Genomic DNA, 15,525 nt, shown 5'->3' with positions numbered 1-15,525 from the left:
AAATCGTGGACGCCCCGAGGAGTATTTAAAGAAAAACTTAACTCAGAAAGTCAATGCCCGTAGTTTTTACTACGAATAGTTCGAACGCTAAGAAGACGTCCTTTTTAATTATCACCGGAGGAGTGGGCGTGGGGAAGTCCACATTGATCACACGCCTTCAAAAGATCTATGGAGAGCAGATAGGAGTGATCAAAGAGTTCATTGATTACTCACCGGAGAAGGGGAAAGCGTACTTGGAGGACTTTTTACATTGCCGGATGAATTGCTTTGAGTTCCAGTCGTTCATCTTAGACTGCTACAACGCACAACTGAAAGACTTCTGTGGGACGAAACGAGTTGTTGTGATGGAAAGAGGTCCTTTCGACTCCGTCGGAGTCTTCACACGACAGTCGTTGAATGACGGCGGAATATCACAAGAAGGGTATGATAGACTTATTCAACGAGTTAGAGAACTAGAAGTCCAATATGGTATCCCATCATCATCACACTTGAAAATAGAAGTCAGAGATATGGCTACTTTGTCTGCTCAAAACGTATTTGATTCTTTGAAAGGACTCATCTTTAAAACAGTGGAAACAAGAGGAGATCTTTTGATGTACCTCTATTCGTCTAATCCACAGAAACAATTACAAAACATCGCTAAGAGAGGAAGACCAGAAGAAAGAAACTATAACGTCGATTATATGCTCAAGATAAATCAAGCTTATGCTGATCTGTTTGCTAATAGGATGTAATGTATTTCTGTTTTAACTGTTTGAGTTATTTAAGTCGTTACCTCTTGTTATTGGTTTATCAATAAATAAATTAATTGCCCTATTTCTTTTATTAAAAATCGTTTAAGTAACACTAGATGTATTATGTTATTATAATAATTTAATATATTATTTATATATAATATTATAATATTATAATACTATTACATATTAAAAGTGTTTATTATATTTTATTATATTTTATTATATTATTATTGATTTACTTGGTGATTATGAAGTAGAATGTGTATGGTTTAATAGAGCGAAAAGGCGTATAAAAAGACGTTAAATTATAAAAGTGATGGTCAAGAATGGTGATAAATGTCACTTGTTGCTGTTTTCTCTTCTTGAGCTTCTATACGTGAAAGAGAGACTCTTGGAGGTGTTCTGACAATCCAAAGTCGTCTTTGGCGCTCTTCAAATTTCTTCTTTTTGAGGTAATTTTTGTCAGCTTCACTCTCTAATTTAGCCATGAACATCTCCATGTTCTTTTGAGCTAAAAGGTATGTTTCTGTAGTTTCACATTTAAAGTAGAGTGCTAATAAGCTTATGAGTTCAAGCTTTTCTCTGTAATAAAACATGTTGAGAAAGATTTGATGACGCATCCGCTTTTTTGGTATTTTATTCATATAGAACGTGTCTTCGGCAGCTTCCAAAGCAGCTGGAATTGATTTTAAATAGTAACCATATCCTTCTTTAATATTTTCTGTTTGATACAATTGAATAATATTTTTAAGAAAAATAATGAACTCTTCATATGTTGCAGTTTTCTCTTCTATGATCTTAGCAAAGAACTTGTGGTTCTCCATCTCTTCGTTTTTAATTCGAAGGACTTTGTCTGCAAATTCAATTGGAAATTTGATTCCTTTACGTCGAGCTCGATTTTGAAGAAAGTGAAGATCACGCATGAACAAATCGTGGTGTTGTTCATATAGCATAAGTCGGTCAATAAACTCTTGTGTTGGAAATGGTTCTTCGTCTGTTTCTAAAACTGTTTGATGAACTGGACTTTGACATCTTGAACTTGGTAAGAGACACTCCTTAATTTTTTGGCCAATAGTCTTTTTAGGACTTTGAGGAAAAGCAGTTGGGTAGTCAACTTCATCTGCACCTCCTGTTGCACCTTCTTCTGGTGGAGTAATAACTATTTGTGGAATTACATGTTGTGGAGGCTGCTGTGTTGGATGTTGTACTGTATGTTGCATCTCTTCTTTAGGGGGTGGAGTGTTTGGTTTGGGGGGGTCCATCGAAAAGACCGTAAAGACATGAAGTATTAAAATAAGTAATCGAGTCATACGCTAGCACTGTAACTATTAATTATTTTTCACAACACTTATTTTAATTTGGATTTCAATCTTCACTGATACAGTTCAATCACCATTTAAAAACAAGTCATTTAAGGAAAGAATGTAGTCATTACCCTCTATTTATATCCTCTACTTTGCATGTTAGATTCCACTTAATAATCTATAAATATAACATTTAATATCTATAAATATTTATTCAAATACTACTAAGAGTTACTAATAATATTCAACATTAAAGCTGAAATTAGTATAGATAACATATTATATCAACAGGATCTATTCTTCCACATAAACCAAAAGTATTGCACTTAAATGACTTATTTTGAGTCTATAACACATGTAATTGATTCTGCCAAGTCCACCAATATCTTCTTCTTCTTTTCATCGACAAACCTACACACTTCTCTTATTATTATCCACAAACTATCCAACAAAGTACCGTCTTTCTTTCTCGCGCCTTCTATCACCATCGCTTGCAAGACATAAAACATAACTCCCAACGCTTCTTTATACCTTTTTTGTTCGACTTCTTCTTTAAACAATAGATATGCATATGGGTGATTCTCCAACTTCTTGCCTTCTATCTTATACATTGCCTCAAAACTATTGCACATATCTTCTTCTGTATCACCAATCCGATGATCAAGTTGGACATAATCGACATTATACAACTTTTTTAGCCATTTCTTTGTATTATCAAGTATCGAGGACAGTGCCTTTGTCCCTTTGCCGTCGTCCTTGACGTTGAACCTGCCCTCTTCCAACACAATCAAAAGTTTTGTTTTCAGTTCACTGACGTAGTCAATCAGCTTTTCTTGAACAAGAAACTCCGTCTTATATTTTTCCAAATTACTTTTCAGATTAGTATAAGTGTCGTTCATCACATTATTCTCTGGTGTTGCTGTTGTATTATCCATATGACAGAAAAAGTTATATTGCGATTCCTTAGTCGTGTTATTTACACAAAAGAAGAAATTTGCTATTATAATTGCGACGGTGTAATTATCGACCTTTCTCTTATCCTTTTCCACAAAGAAATTTGGCGGGCAATTCGCTAAAGTGACATTTTCCGTTAGTCCTGTGATAGTCTTCGAGAGAACAACCCCGCTTCCAAAATCTCCTATAAAAGCTCTTCCTTCTTTAATGAACGTGTTCTCCATCTTATAGTCCCTATGGAGTACCCCGACTTCCTTCAAATTGAAGACGGAGGTAATGATATCTGCTATATACATCAACGCGTGTCGACTCTCCTCTACATCTTGGAAGACGACGTTCCTCCTCCCATTGATGTAATTATAGACATTCTTCTCGTACAACTTCTGCACGATGATTTTGTGCTCGTCGCACTTCCCGACAATCTCCGTGACATTTGGCTCATACCTCAAACTACTCAAAAGGTGCATTTCCTTGTAATAACTAGCATCCCGCGTGTGTTCCGGGTTATTCACTGTATTATCGACGATAAAGAACTTCACCGCGACGTCGAGATATCTCTCATCGACAAGATATCTCCCTTGGAAGACTTGTCCAAAGGCCCCGCCGCCAAGGTGTTTTGGTGTTCGTTGGTTTGGGGTACTCGCGAAGTACATCTTTTGATATTGTTGATGTTCGGTGTAAACTATTTTCAAGTCGGTGACGGGGAAATAATCGCGCGCGTCCGAAGTCAGCACTTCTAACTTGTCTAAGTCAAGCTCATCACCACACTTCAATGAGTGGAGGTGGTTGTAGTAATCGCTCTTCTTAATTTGATAGAAGTCCGTCGCGGCGTTGAGTTCGACTAAGAAATTTGCGATACGGAGACACGTGTCATAGCGATACCCACAAGCCTTTAAAAAGCTTTTTATAAACGCCAAACAGTCTGCGACGGTCGATTGTTTGATCTTTTCAATCTCCTTCTTTTTAGGCCAAAAGTCGTTGTCGATGTGTTTCGTTGATTTCTCTTGTGTTATAAAAAAAGTGAAGGTGGGGGAGTGCACGTCGAGCCAAAAACAGACATCGCCAAAGGCACTGTATTTTCCTCTCTCGTCGTAAATATAAAAGTCTTCAAGAGTCACTGGAGGCAATTTTGTTGTGATGAAGAGTGTTAGAATGTCATATAAATAGGACTCGATCTGTGGGATTTTACATGGAGTGGCAAAGGAAAGGTGATGACTTTGAATGGCAGAAGTCAATGAATAACTGATGGCGGGTAGATAAAAAGTAGTGATCCCACTTTGATTTAAAGTTACCCGAGCAGATAATGGTTTTAATAAATCGTTTGAAAGAGTATATGGCAAGAAGACTACGGGAAAGTCCTCAGTCGACTGCTCTTCGATTTTGGAACAAAAGGTGAATGGCGTGTTATAGACATCATTCACACATTTAGTGTGTTTCACTTCATAATTGTAATGTGAAGTAGTAAAAGAGTTGGGTTGTTCAGTTGAAATTGACATCTTAAAACAACTAAAAATTGAATACTTTTTAAGTTGTTTTGTTCATTTTTCATAATGAAGTTTGAAATATCGACATCAAAAAATTTCAATTTTTTTGGTTCATTTCAAAGAAAAGAGTCCAGTCTTTTTTATATGAAACTGGCTATTCAAAACTGAACTATTTAATTGTTTTGAATAAGTCATTGAATGATGATTCAAAAAAATTGGAAAAATGATTTTAATTTTTAATTTTTTTTTTATTGTTGAATAATTTGTTTTAATTTGTTATTAATTAATTATTAATACAATTTTTCTATTAAATTTATTGTATCAAATATTATATAATATTTATAAATTTTTATAATAGATTGGTAATTATAAATATCTATCCAATATAATATTAGTTTTACTTTGATTTTAGCTAAAGTAAAAATAAAAGATGCATTATAATTAACACAATTAATTAACATAAAAATAAATCGATAGTGATGAAAAAGGTATTTTTTATTTGTTAACATTGAATAAAGGTTTTATTGTATACAAATTCTTATTCAATGTTTGTGTCATTTATTACCATTCACAAATGACGAACTGTTGTTACTCTTTCTGTTTTTTATTTTAAACAAAATAAAACACATTGCAAATCTCTTCATTTTATTAAAACAAATAAACGTGTTGTCAAGTAAGTAAATTTAAGTGCAAGGTTGTTTAAAGTTGAAAATATTAAAAACATACTATTCATCTTGTTTAACAAAAATCATCAATAACACAAATTAAGCATAATTGTATTGAATATTGCATTGTAGAATTAAGTAAAATGGTTTTTTTATTCAAAATGTTATAACATAAGTTCAATAAATGTAATACTAATGTTAATGTAACAATGAACTCTGTAACTGGTTGTTTCCTTATTTTAATTATTAAGAAATACATGATATGCTTTTATTAAAAAGAATATTAAATGACATCAACAATATGATTCAAAGAACACAATTAAATTTCTTGACCTTTTTTGTACCATTAATGTGTTGGCTATATATTTTGTTGAAATGTTAAAATATGAAACAAATAACAATGTTTTGGTCGTAGAATCAAGATGTTATCAATTGTTAATACTTCAAAACTATGAAATAAGTACGACACTTAAATGAAATGTCTGATTTTGATATTTGATTATAATGATATTGTACTGTTTTTGGTCATTCCATGCACAAAACAGTAGAGTATTTTGATACTATCACAACAATTTGAACACTTCAATAAAGAAAATGTAAAAATAAATCTTAATATAGTCTTCCTCATTAAAATTTCACTTCCAATTCGGTTTTTATATATGAAAAAACATCTTATGAAACTTAAAAATCGAACAATGACCCTCCGTGTGATCACTGGTAATCCAAACAAAGCGAAAGAAATTCAGCAGATATTAAGTGACATCAACTTGCATATAGAAATTCTTCCGCTCAATCTTTTAGAGATCCAAGGGAGTCCTCTAAAGATAATAGAATACAAAGCCAAAGAAGCGATCAAGCAGTCGACGACTCCTGTGATAGTTGAGGATGTTTCATTTAATTTGAAGTGTCTTGGTGACAACCTTCCTGGCCCATACATCAAGTACTTTGTTCAGAGTATAGGTGCTGAAGGGTTGTTTAAAATAGCTGATGGTTTCAAAGTCTATGAAGCTCAAGCCGTTATTTCTATTGGAATAATTCGGTCGATAGATGACAAAGTCGTCTCGATTCAATCAATCATCGAAGGAAAAGTCGTCAAACCACGCGGACAAAATGGGTTTGGCTTCGATGGGTGTTTCGTGCCAAATGGGTATGACAAGACGTACGCCGAGATGTCCGATGAAGAGAAAAATCTCTGCTCGCACCGTGGAACAGGGTTTCGAAAACTCGCGGAATTTTTAAAGAAGAACCCTACCTACTTATCAGAGAAAATTAATTGATTATGTGATGGTTCTTTTATTATAGTTATGTAATACAAGATTTTTGTCAATTTGTATTAGTAAATAAACTATTGATTATGCAATTTTGTAGTACTGCTATTGTAACTAAACATGTGTATTAAAAATACTATAATAATATAGTACAATTTTATTACTAAAAAAATTATGATATATTAATTAATATAGTATTATTTGTCAAAAATAAGGAGATGTATGGAATGAAACAAATACATACAGATAGTAGAAAAATAGGGTGTCAAATAAATTAGGGATTAGTTAATGTAAAAAAATGGGTTTCGTTTTTTTTTATTTTTTCCCCTCCCAAAAAAAAATGAAAAACCATTGAATAACTCAAAATCAATCTGACACCCAATTTATTCTTGACACCCAAATTTTCTACTATCTGTAGATGTAGTGTTTTTATAGGTTATCAACAACTTGATCTTGTTGTTAAGATTAAACTGTTGGAAAACACGCTTTTTTATTTGAAAAAAAATTACAAGTCGAAGTCAAGTCTAAATTTGGATGATTAAATATGGTTAAAATATAGTTAAACTGAAGAACTCTTGAGATTTTGAAATAGAATATGAAAAAACTTGAAATAGAAATGCTATACTGTTTATGAATCAAACGACAGTGGTCATAATTTGTGCAACATCAATACTATTTACTTTTCTTTACATTATGGGCCTTATCATTTTACTCGCCATTTTTCTCTCGAGGACATCTAATTCAACGAAACAGCCTTTGTAATTTATTAGTTGTAATGTTGTTTGTGATGTATTCTTGTATAGTTTGCTATTGTTAATTTTTTATCATTTATTTACTATACAACAAATCAAATTGTTTTAAAAACTTAAAAAACAGATGGAGGAAACTGAACTTAACAATGCGAAAACGACTGAACCCCGCGAGACAATTTCTCTTATTAACGACAAGATAACATTTTCAACGTACATTGACGTAACACCGGATTTTTGGCTTGTGTTTGGAGACACCACCATAGCTTTTGTCGGGAGGCGGTTGTGTGCGAATACCGGGAAATCAACGATGGTTTCTGTGAGCGAGAGGATTTCCAACATGGAGTATTCGACTGCAAAATACTGTACAAGCGATTGTCGCGCGGTTGTGTTTTCCCCTGTCAGTGTCGAATGTTATATATTCCAGGAGAACCATTTAGATCTTGTGTGGTCTGCATCACAGACAAACTTTTCTTCAATTGGCCTTGGGAAGTTCCAGGACAGCGCCATTTACGGTGATACGCTCAGGGTTATTACAGACGAAGGTGTTTTGGCCGTTTTTGATTTCACCAACACGTCCCTTCTTTTTCAGAAGAAAGTAGCAGACATCGGAAAAATTAAAATTGCTTCTGGTGACGACAAGACCATTTGTCTCATCGAAGAGAACCTGAACGCCATTTGTCTCCGTGTGGACGCAGAGCATGACGAGTACCAAGTCCTACGCAATTTCAATATCAGTTTGTTTTTCCTTCCATTTTCTGTGCTTAAATATCTCACCATTTCTCCATTTTTAATCACCCTTAAACAATAATAAAAATACCAACAATTACTAGTATCTCATTTAATTAAGGTATACTATACTTACTCATATCAAATAATACAAAAACAATTCAATGAGGTAATGACGGAAAGAGCGGCGTGTGACGATACTTTTGAAAGAGGGCAGTGACTTTTTGCAAGACGTCCACGTGGTGTCGACCCGTGACGGGTTTGTGATGTACGACGACGTTGACCTGATTGAATATGACATGGTGACTGACGTGATGCATTCGTATTCCGGAGTATGTAATGTTGTATATGTGAAGGTCGACAGTGATTTTCTGTATTGTGGTTCGAGGGGTGGGGAGTTCACGGTGATCGATCGGAGAACTCGAAATGTCGCACAGAACTTGAAATTGAAAACCGAGGCGAACAATGCGATTGTGGAATATAAACTTAATGAAGATAATAACATCCTCTATTTTAGTGACAAAAAAATGATGTATGCATTCAACGACTTTAAAATGTATTTGCCTTTAGGTCCCGAAAAAATGGAGGAATCGTGAGTACTAATTTAGAATGTGTTTTATTAGAATTATAGGTTGGGTTTTTAAAAGTTTCATACGACATATTGTAGTTTTGTTCTAATTTGATCGAAGTTAAAATTAAATGTACTAGTTTTTATGGTATATTTATAATATTGTCTTTGATAAAAAAATGTAGTTTTTAAATTATTTGGTTATAGTACTGAGTTATAGTATTAAAATATGGTTAAAATATAGTAAACAACTATTAATGACTATAGTCATGGTAAAAAAGGTTGTTGAGTAAAAATGGTTGTTGATTGAATAAAGGTTCGGTTTATTTTTACATTTCAATAAAATTTACACTTATAGTGTACCTTTAATTGAAGTTGTTTTCCCTTCAAACAGAACGAAAAAGAACATATTATTCAAATCAAAACGAAAAAAAAATAAATAGAAAATGAAGGGAAAAAAGATTTCTTCTCATTTATAAACAATAACAAAAAACAATAACAAAAAGATGATAAAAGTTTCAATTAGATGAATGCTCTAGTCAATGGCAAGAGTATTTTATGCTTTAAACAAGTAAAAAGCCAATCATCAAAAGAAACGCTAAACCTATACGGTCAACACCTTCTGTATTAACAAAACGTAAACAAACTCCACAATTCCACCTTTTTGACAACCAGTATTTGTTCAACTTAAGCAAATAAAGCTATCGATAAACACATTGAATAAAGAGAAATAAAAAAACAAACAATAATAAGCAGTCGTGAAAAAAAAGATTGTCGATGTTATAATAATTAAGGAAAATGCAGTTGTTACTTAAACGCGATTAAATAATAAAAATATCAGTTTAATTGATCTGTTAAATATGTAAAAATCAGAGTTGATTTGTAAAAACTTAAAGGTTACAAGATGTCATAATTTGACAATTGTATCAAAAAGACGTTTTTAAAACCATATTTTTATTTTTTAAACTTAAATAATATTAACAATGATTGAAGAATAAAAATAAATTTCATTTTAAATTCCTTTTGAACTTGTGTACTTTAATTAATCTTACAGGTCAGCCCAACTTAAATTGAAATTATCAGAAAATAGTCAAAAAATAAATCAAACATAACACAAATTTTCAATCATTTTGAAGTGCCTTCGTTTTTATCAATGTTTAAGTTGCTTCTTCTTCCAGGAAAGGCAACAGGAACTACACAAACCTGTTCGCCCAAAAACTCTCGTATTCTGAAGGCATACTCCCTACAGTAGAAAATTCTGACATCATAAGTACCCTCTTTTTCTTTTCCAATTGGCTTTTTTACGTAACCACACATGTGAAAGGCTGAGGTGTTGTTGTTGTTTACGCAGGCAATTTTGAACGATTGGATGATTTCAACGACTCTTTTTGTGACCATACAAACAGACAACTCTTCCAACTTAGCAGCATCTATTGCACCATCTTGATCCTTGAGTTCTAAAATTTCCATTTTTCTTCGCTTTGTAGCTTTCTTGACTTCATCTTCAACATCATCCTTTTGAGACATAACACCAACGGGGCACTTCATACCAACAAGTCGAGAAACTACCGAAGAACCCATTGCTCTCTATATGTCAATAACAATAAAAGAAAAGTAAACATGTTAACAAGACTTATAAAGGCTTTGAATAATAATATTATTTCAGTAATTTCTCTCATAATAAAAAACAAACTTTTTGAACGCCAAATATGACGACGTCCAGTGGCTGAGACAAGTGGCTACTGTGTGGGCACAATAATAATAAAGCCACTTTATTTTCGAACAGCCACTTTCTAGCACCGTCTTTAATGTGGCTAACACAGTTGTCTTGTATTAAAACCGCCCATTCTTGTGGGCAATTTTTTCTTCTTAATTCCAGTTCTGGTTTAAGACATCTTTCAAGCCACAACGTGTATATGTCTTCCGTAATGAAGGATTTTCGTTGATATGCAATTTCAACATCATCTCTGTCTATGTATCTGTCGATTTCATTTTTCATTGTCAAGTTTGATAGTATGATCATTGGTTTCAGCGTGGTGTTGTTGGCAAATATTCCTGCAATCAGTGTTATGCGTTTTTGAGAGCGATCAACAGAGTAAGAGTTGGTGTAGTCATAGTTGTCGTCAACATAAAAGTTGCTCCTTTTTGAGTCCACAAATGGACAATAACCACTTTCGTCCATGTTGATAAGGAGGGAGGGTTTAACTCCATTCAAGTGGACAACTCTTTCGCCGGCATATTGTTTGTCATTGTTCAACAAATCAACAGCTCTAGTTTCATAGCTTCTTAACTCATCTTTACTCAGCTCAGCTCTCTCTTTATCCATTGGTTTTGCAATCTTCTTAATTAAACCCTCCCTTCTCAAACTGTTTGCGATGGTTCTTTTTGATACTTTCTTCCCAACAACTCCTTCTACAACATTTCCCATCTCTTTAGTGGTAATTGGTTTGGTGGTGTTTTGTCTTTCTCGAATTGTTTCTAACAACAACGGCATCCTCGATTGATTAATTTCTCGTTTTCTTCCAGACTTCCCTTCGACATCGTCATACAAGTTGTTGAGGCGGGCCGTCGAGGGTGAGACACCCAACACTTTGGCTTTCGTTTCAATTGAAACCTTTTCAAGCCATTTTTCACTTCTCAACAATTTCATTTGTTGTTGGATTGTTAGACATTCCATGATTTCTGTTGCATGGGTTTCACAGAAATCTAATAAATCACAGCCACGACCTGATTTGGTACTGTGGCGCAACACGCTCAAATCCAATTTTTTTGAAGCGGGTTTTCGCTGTGGTTTGGACATGATTATTGAGTTCTGAAACCAGCTGTATTTATTAATTTTATTATAAATAATGGTTAATTTTATTAATAATTATAATTTGAAGTGTTTCGAAAAATTATCTTTATTCTTTCCCAACAATTTGACATCTAATCGCAATATATTTTTATACTTATTGGATGATTTCCTGTTTTTTTATGTAGCAATTGACTCTTTATTTTCTATTTTTCATGTTCTCAAGAAAATAAATTTAAAAAACGATTGTGTGACCATAACTTTGATACTCATGATTGTGTATAGTTTGCTTCCAATACAAATGTCGTTTGTAATAAAGAGGAGTACTCAAATTTAACAATGATATAATTTTTCAATTTCATTTCTTATTTTACTCAAAAAATGAAAGGGGGTGAAAAAAAACACTTTCATTTTCTTTTTTTGATAAACAACAATGATTATGAATAATGTAATATCTATAATGTTCAATAAACAGCTCTTAATGTTATACAATTGACAACCAATTGTAATACTGTCAATTATCGTTTTTATGATTATCCTTGGTTGTGTTCTATTTTTCGAACATGGTGAAAAAAAGCACTTTCATTTTTTCAGAAACTATATTAACTATATTGAACTATACTTGTTTTTCGAATTACAAAAAAACAATTTTCGATTCAAAATTGAAAATGTTATACATTTTATAAAATCAACACACAAAAATGTTGAGATTGAGAAGAAAACAATTTGTTTTAAAAATACGCTCCTTTGTTATAAATAGTTTTATTTGCTCAAAAACATATTTTCAATATTATTTCAATGATGCGAAGAAATTTGTAACTTTTCTTGAAATACAAAAATAAACCGAACCTTTATTCAATCAACAACCATTTTTACTCAACAACCTTTTTTACCATGACTATAATTCATTTTTTATTAATTAAACAAGTCTAATAATTTATAAAACAAAAAAATCTTAGATAAATATAGTTTAAATTAGAAAATATTCATTATTAACAATCATTAAGTTTAACACTTAAATATGGTGTTATTTATATTGATGTGTTTTATAGGGATATTTAATATTTTTTGGCGTTTTTCCATTTTTTTGGCTGTGTGTTGTAATACAAATTATAAACTTTTAAATACAGGGAAAATATGTTATAAACTCGAAATTTCCCGATTTTTATAGACTTGAATTTAGTTCAATGTAATTTTAAGTGTTAACCCAAAATAAGGAGTTTTTTGTTTTGGGTGTTTTACTTTTAGATATATTATATCATAGAACCAACTATACATGTGTAATGCATTTCAAGTTTTCTCAGATTTTAAATGTGAAAGAATGAGAAGTTGAGTGGAACGAAACGACATTTAAAGAGGGAAAAAAGAAGTAAAAAATATAGTGTAGCAAGAAAAGTGAATTACTTTTTAGCGAACACTTCCTGGATGAAGAGCTCGTATCTAATTTCTTCGTCGTTGTTGGCGCTCTTGACGATAGCGAGGAATTCGTTGATCTCGTCAGGGGTCAGTGGTTTACCAATGTTCTTGAGGAGCGTGACGAATTTTGCCTTATCGATGGTCTTGTCTTGTTTTGGGTCGAATGTCTCGAATGCCTGGGTGAGACCGGCTTGGTTTGACGTTTGTTTCATTTTGTCGGACATCATCGAGACAAAGGTGTCACGTGTGATTGTTCCTGTTTTGTTTGGGTCTGCCTCGTTGAAGGCGTCGTCAATGACGTCTGATGGGAAGCCACGAACGGCGTAGGTGTTCAAGACACGCTTGAAATCATCACGCTTCAAATTTCCGTCAGGGGCTTTGATTGTGTCGAAGAAATCACCGAGCTCCTCAATCATCTCTGGGTCGGTCACTCCATCTTCCTGTCTTCTTCTTGATGCCTTCATTGGATTTTTCAGTTCCTTCCCCGTTCTCTTCCTCCTCTTATCTTCCTTCTCCCCAATTTACCCGTTCTTACAGCCTTGCTACTTCAAAAAACCTATTTTGGGGTGGAGTTGAAAAACGCAATCTAATTATTCATTTTTTAGTTTAACTGTTTTGCCTCAAAAACCTCCGCAATTTCCGGGGTCCCCTTTCTTGAAAATCTTTTTTGCTTTACTTGTCTTTTACTTCGTTCAAGATATTTATTTGTTTTTGTTTCAATAGTTTTAAATAAAACATATTGATACTTCTTGACCAAATTATAAAAGTATTTTTTTCTGAGGTGTTTTGAAATATTGTGATTAAATTTGTTCAATTATTTATCAACATCAATTTATAGCCTTTTTTTGTATTTTACAATATTTTTTTTTAATTATTATAATTTGTTTTATTACAACAATAAAACAAACATAATTTATTAATTTTTAATTATAACTAAAACCATACTTTTAAGTAATAACAATTAGAACATTTTACCATAAAATTTACTATAAAATTTCAAAAAGGATGATATAATAATTTAATAATATTAAATAAATCAACTATAAACAATAGTATCTCAAACTGATAAGCAAAGGTGGAATAAAAGATAATTTAAGGCGAGAAAAATGTGTGAAAGTCATTGAGGAATTGATATGCGAAGCCTTTACTATCGCCTTGCCGACATTCAGAAAACGTTAAAGTTCAAACGGGCGCTGTTGCAAACGCACTCGTCGTTTCCGTTGCGGAGCGGCGACATCGAGTTCTACGTTGACGGTGCCGAAGCGATGCAATCTGTTGCGGAGGCGATTTCAACAGCCCGACGGAAGATACACATTATGGACTGGAGAATGGACTTGGACATCACCCTTGTGCGTACGCCACATCCGTTACAGTCAAAAAAACTTGTTGATTTATTAGCTGCGGCTGCTATCAGGGGCGTTCAAGTTTCTGTTATTTTGTACAACTCGCCTTGGTTTTCGCACCTCACAGACAACAGAAAAACAGCGAAGATACTCAACAAACTCCACCCAAACATTACTTGCATTTGTAAACATTGGTCGCTGATTTACTCCAACCACGAGAAGTTGGTCATTGTCGACAACAAAGTCGCATTACTTGGCGGAGTTGATTTGTGCTTGGGGAGGTATGACAACATTTTCCATCACATCACACCAATGGTCAGAGACGCTCCAAACGGTGCATTGCTCTTCCCACCAGCAGATTACAACAACATTCAAATTCCAAAAACAAACCGATTTCAATATCCAAGAATGCCGTGGCATGACGTGCACTGTAAAGTTGATGGAGAAATTATCATGGATCTCCAACAACACTTTTTACAGAGGTGGCAATTCTATGGCGGCGAGATGCAGACGGCACCAGCGCAGAAAAAGAAAGGTGGCGTTTCTATGAGGTTTTGTCAGTCATCATGCAAATTGTCAGGAGGAAAAAATGAGTGTAGTATATATGGCGAGATGCTCAAATTGGTGAGAAAGGCAAAGCGGTTCATTTACATCGAGCAGCAGTACTTTTTGTCAAACTCGGGAAAGAGGAACATATCGAACAAAATTGGAAGGGAGATTGCAAAGAAAATTATCGAAGCCGCGAAAAAGGATGAAAAGTTCTTCGTTATCATTGTACTTCCGCTTTTTAGTGAAGGAGAGCTCAAACACAAATCAGTGAGAAAGATGGCCGAATACACAAGACTGGCACTATACGATGGTGTTGGAGGGATAGTGAGTACATTACAGAAAAATGGAATTGACGACTGGCAGAAGTATCTTAGTGTCAACAATTTGTACAACGTCGGGTGGTGCGAGAAGCTTGGAGTCACATTGAGTCAGATATACGTACACTCAAAATTGATGATAATCGACGACGAATTCATGTTACTTGGATCTGCAAACATCAATGACCGATCACTGAGAGGAGACCGAGATACTGAAATTGCGATTTCAATTGAGGAAAACGAGAAAGTGAAATTGGTGTTTGACAAGACTGAGGTTTTGGGGGGGAAAGAGATCAGCGATTTGAGGAAACGTCTTTGGAAAGAGCACCTTGGTATTTCAGACAACCTCGAGACTTTGGTTGAGGATCCGTTCACTTGTTATGATGAACTGTGGAAGAAAATAGCCCAAGACAATCGAGATATCTTGGAACAGGTTTTTCCTTTATTTCCACGAAACGCGTTCACAAAGTACATTGATACAGAACTCCATACCCACCCAAAGGCTGTTGAAAATCGGATACCAATGCTCCTCAAGTTACAGGGTCACCTTGTGAAGAACGCGCAGCTTTTTGGCTCGAAAGAGCACCAAAGGAGTTATGGACTGACGGCTATAGTCACCTAACACTGTTTGTCGCTGTTGTAATGCGCTTC

The 15,525-nt window shown here is 33.9% G+C and overlaps 7 protein-coding genes across 7 annotated transcripts; 4 read left to right on the top strand and 3 right to left on the bottom strand.

Annotated features, from left to right (window-relative positions):
• Positions 1-53: 53 nt before the first annotated feature.
• Positions 54-734, top strand: EIN_335470 (hypothetical protein; the record flags this gene model as incomplete). The annotated part of the gene is made up of 1 exon (XM_004255288.1): positions 54-734. One exon carries the CDS (start codon positions 54-56, stop codon positions 732-734), a length of 681 nt encoding a protein of 226 aa, XP_004255336.1.
• A 323-nt stretch (positions 735-1,057) lies between these two features.
• EIN_335460 (hypothetical protein) lies at positions 1,058-2,047 on the bottom strand (the record flags this gene model as incomplete). Its single annotated transcript, XM_004255287.1, has 1 exon — positions 1,058-2,047. The coding sequence occupies one exon, from the start codon at positions 2,045-2,047 to the stop codon at positions 1,058-1,060; it is 990 nt and encodes a 329-aa protein (XP_004255335.1).
• A 329-nt stretch (positions 2,048-2,376) lies between these two features.
• EIN_335450 (hypothetical protein) lies at positions 2,377-4,491 on the bottom strand (the record flags this gene model as incomplete). The annotated part of the gene is made up of 1 exon (XM_004255286.1): positions 2,377-4,491. One exon carries the CDS (start codon positions 4,489-4,491, stop codon positions 2,377-2,379), a length of 2,115 nt encoding a protein of 704 aa, XP_004255334.1.
• Positions 4,492-5,818: 1,327 nt separating this feature from the next.
• Positions 5,819-6,421, top strand: EIN_335440 (inosine triphosphate pyrophosphatase, putative; the record flags this gene model as incomplete). The annotated part of the gene is made up of 1 exon (XM_004255285.1): positions 5,819-6,421. One exon carries the CDS (start codon positions 5,819-5,821, stop codon positions 6,419-6,421), a length of 603 nt encoding a protein of 200 aa, XP_004255333.1.
• Positions 6,422-7,288: 867 nt separating this feature from the next.
• On the top strand, positions 7,289-8,486 carry EIN_335430 (hypothetical protein; the record flags this gene model as incomplete). The annotated part of the gene is made up of 2 exons (XM_004255284.1): positions 7,289-7,898; positions 8,074-8,486. The coding sequence occupies 2 exons, from the start codon at positions 7,289-7,291 to the stop codon at positions 8,484-8,486; spliced, it is 1,023 nt and encodes a 340-aa protein (XP_004255332.1).
• A 4,163-nt stretch (positions 8,487-12,649) lies between these two features.
• On the bottom strand, positions 12,650-13,129 carry EIN_335420 (myosin regulatory light chain, putative; the record flags this gene model as incomplete). The annotated part of the gene is made up of 1 exon (XM_004255283.1): positions 12,650-13,129. The coding sequence occupies one exon, from the start codon at positions 13,127-13,129 to the stop codon at positions 12,650-12,652; it is 480 nt and encodes a 159-aa protein (XP_004255331.1).
• A 669-nt stretch (positions 13,130-13,798) lies between these two features.
• Positions 13,799-15,496, top strand: EIN_335410 (phospholipase D, putative; the record flags this gene model as incomplete). The annotated part of the gene is made up of 1 exon (XM_004255282.1): positions 13,799-15,496. One exon carries the CDS (start codon positions 13,799-13,801, stop codon positions 15,494-15,496), a length of 1,698 nt encoding a protein of 565 aa, XP_004255330.1.
• Positions 15,497-15,525: the final 29 nt, after the last annotated feature.

Source organism: Entamoeba invadens (genome assembly GCF_000330505.1).
Source record: "Entamoeba invadens IP1 unplaced genomic scaffold scaff_1105074726065, whole genome shotgun sequence".
NCBI classification, from domain to species: domain Eukaryota; phylum Evosea; order Mastigamoebida; family Endamoebidae; genus Entamoeba; species Entamoeba invadens.
Note: the sequence above shows the minus strand (reverse complement) of the source record. Positions and strands in the feature narration are given on the sequence as shown.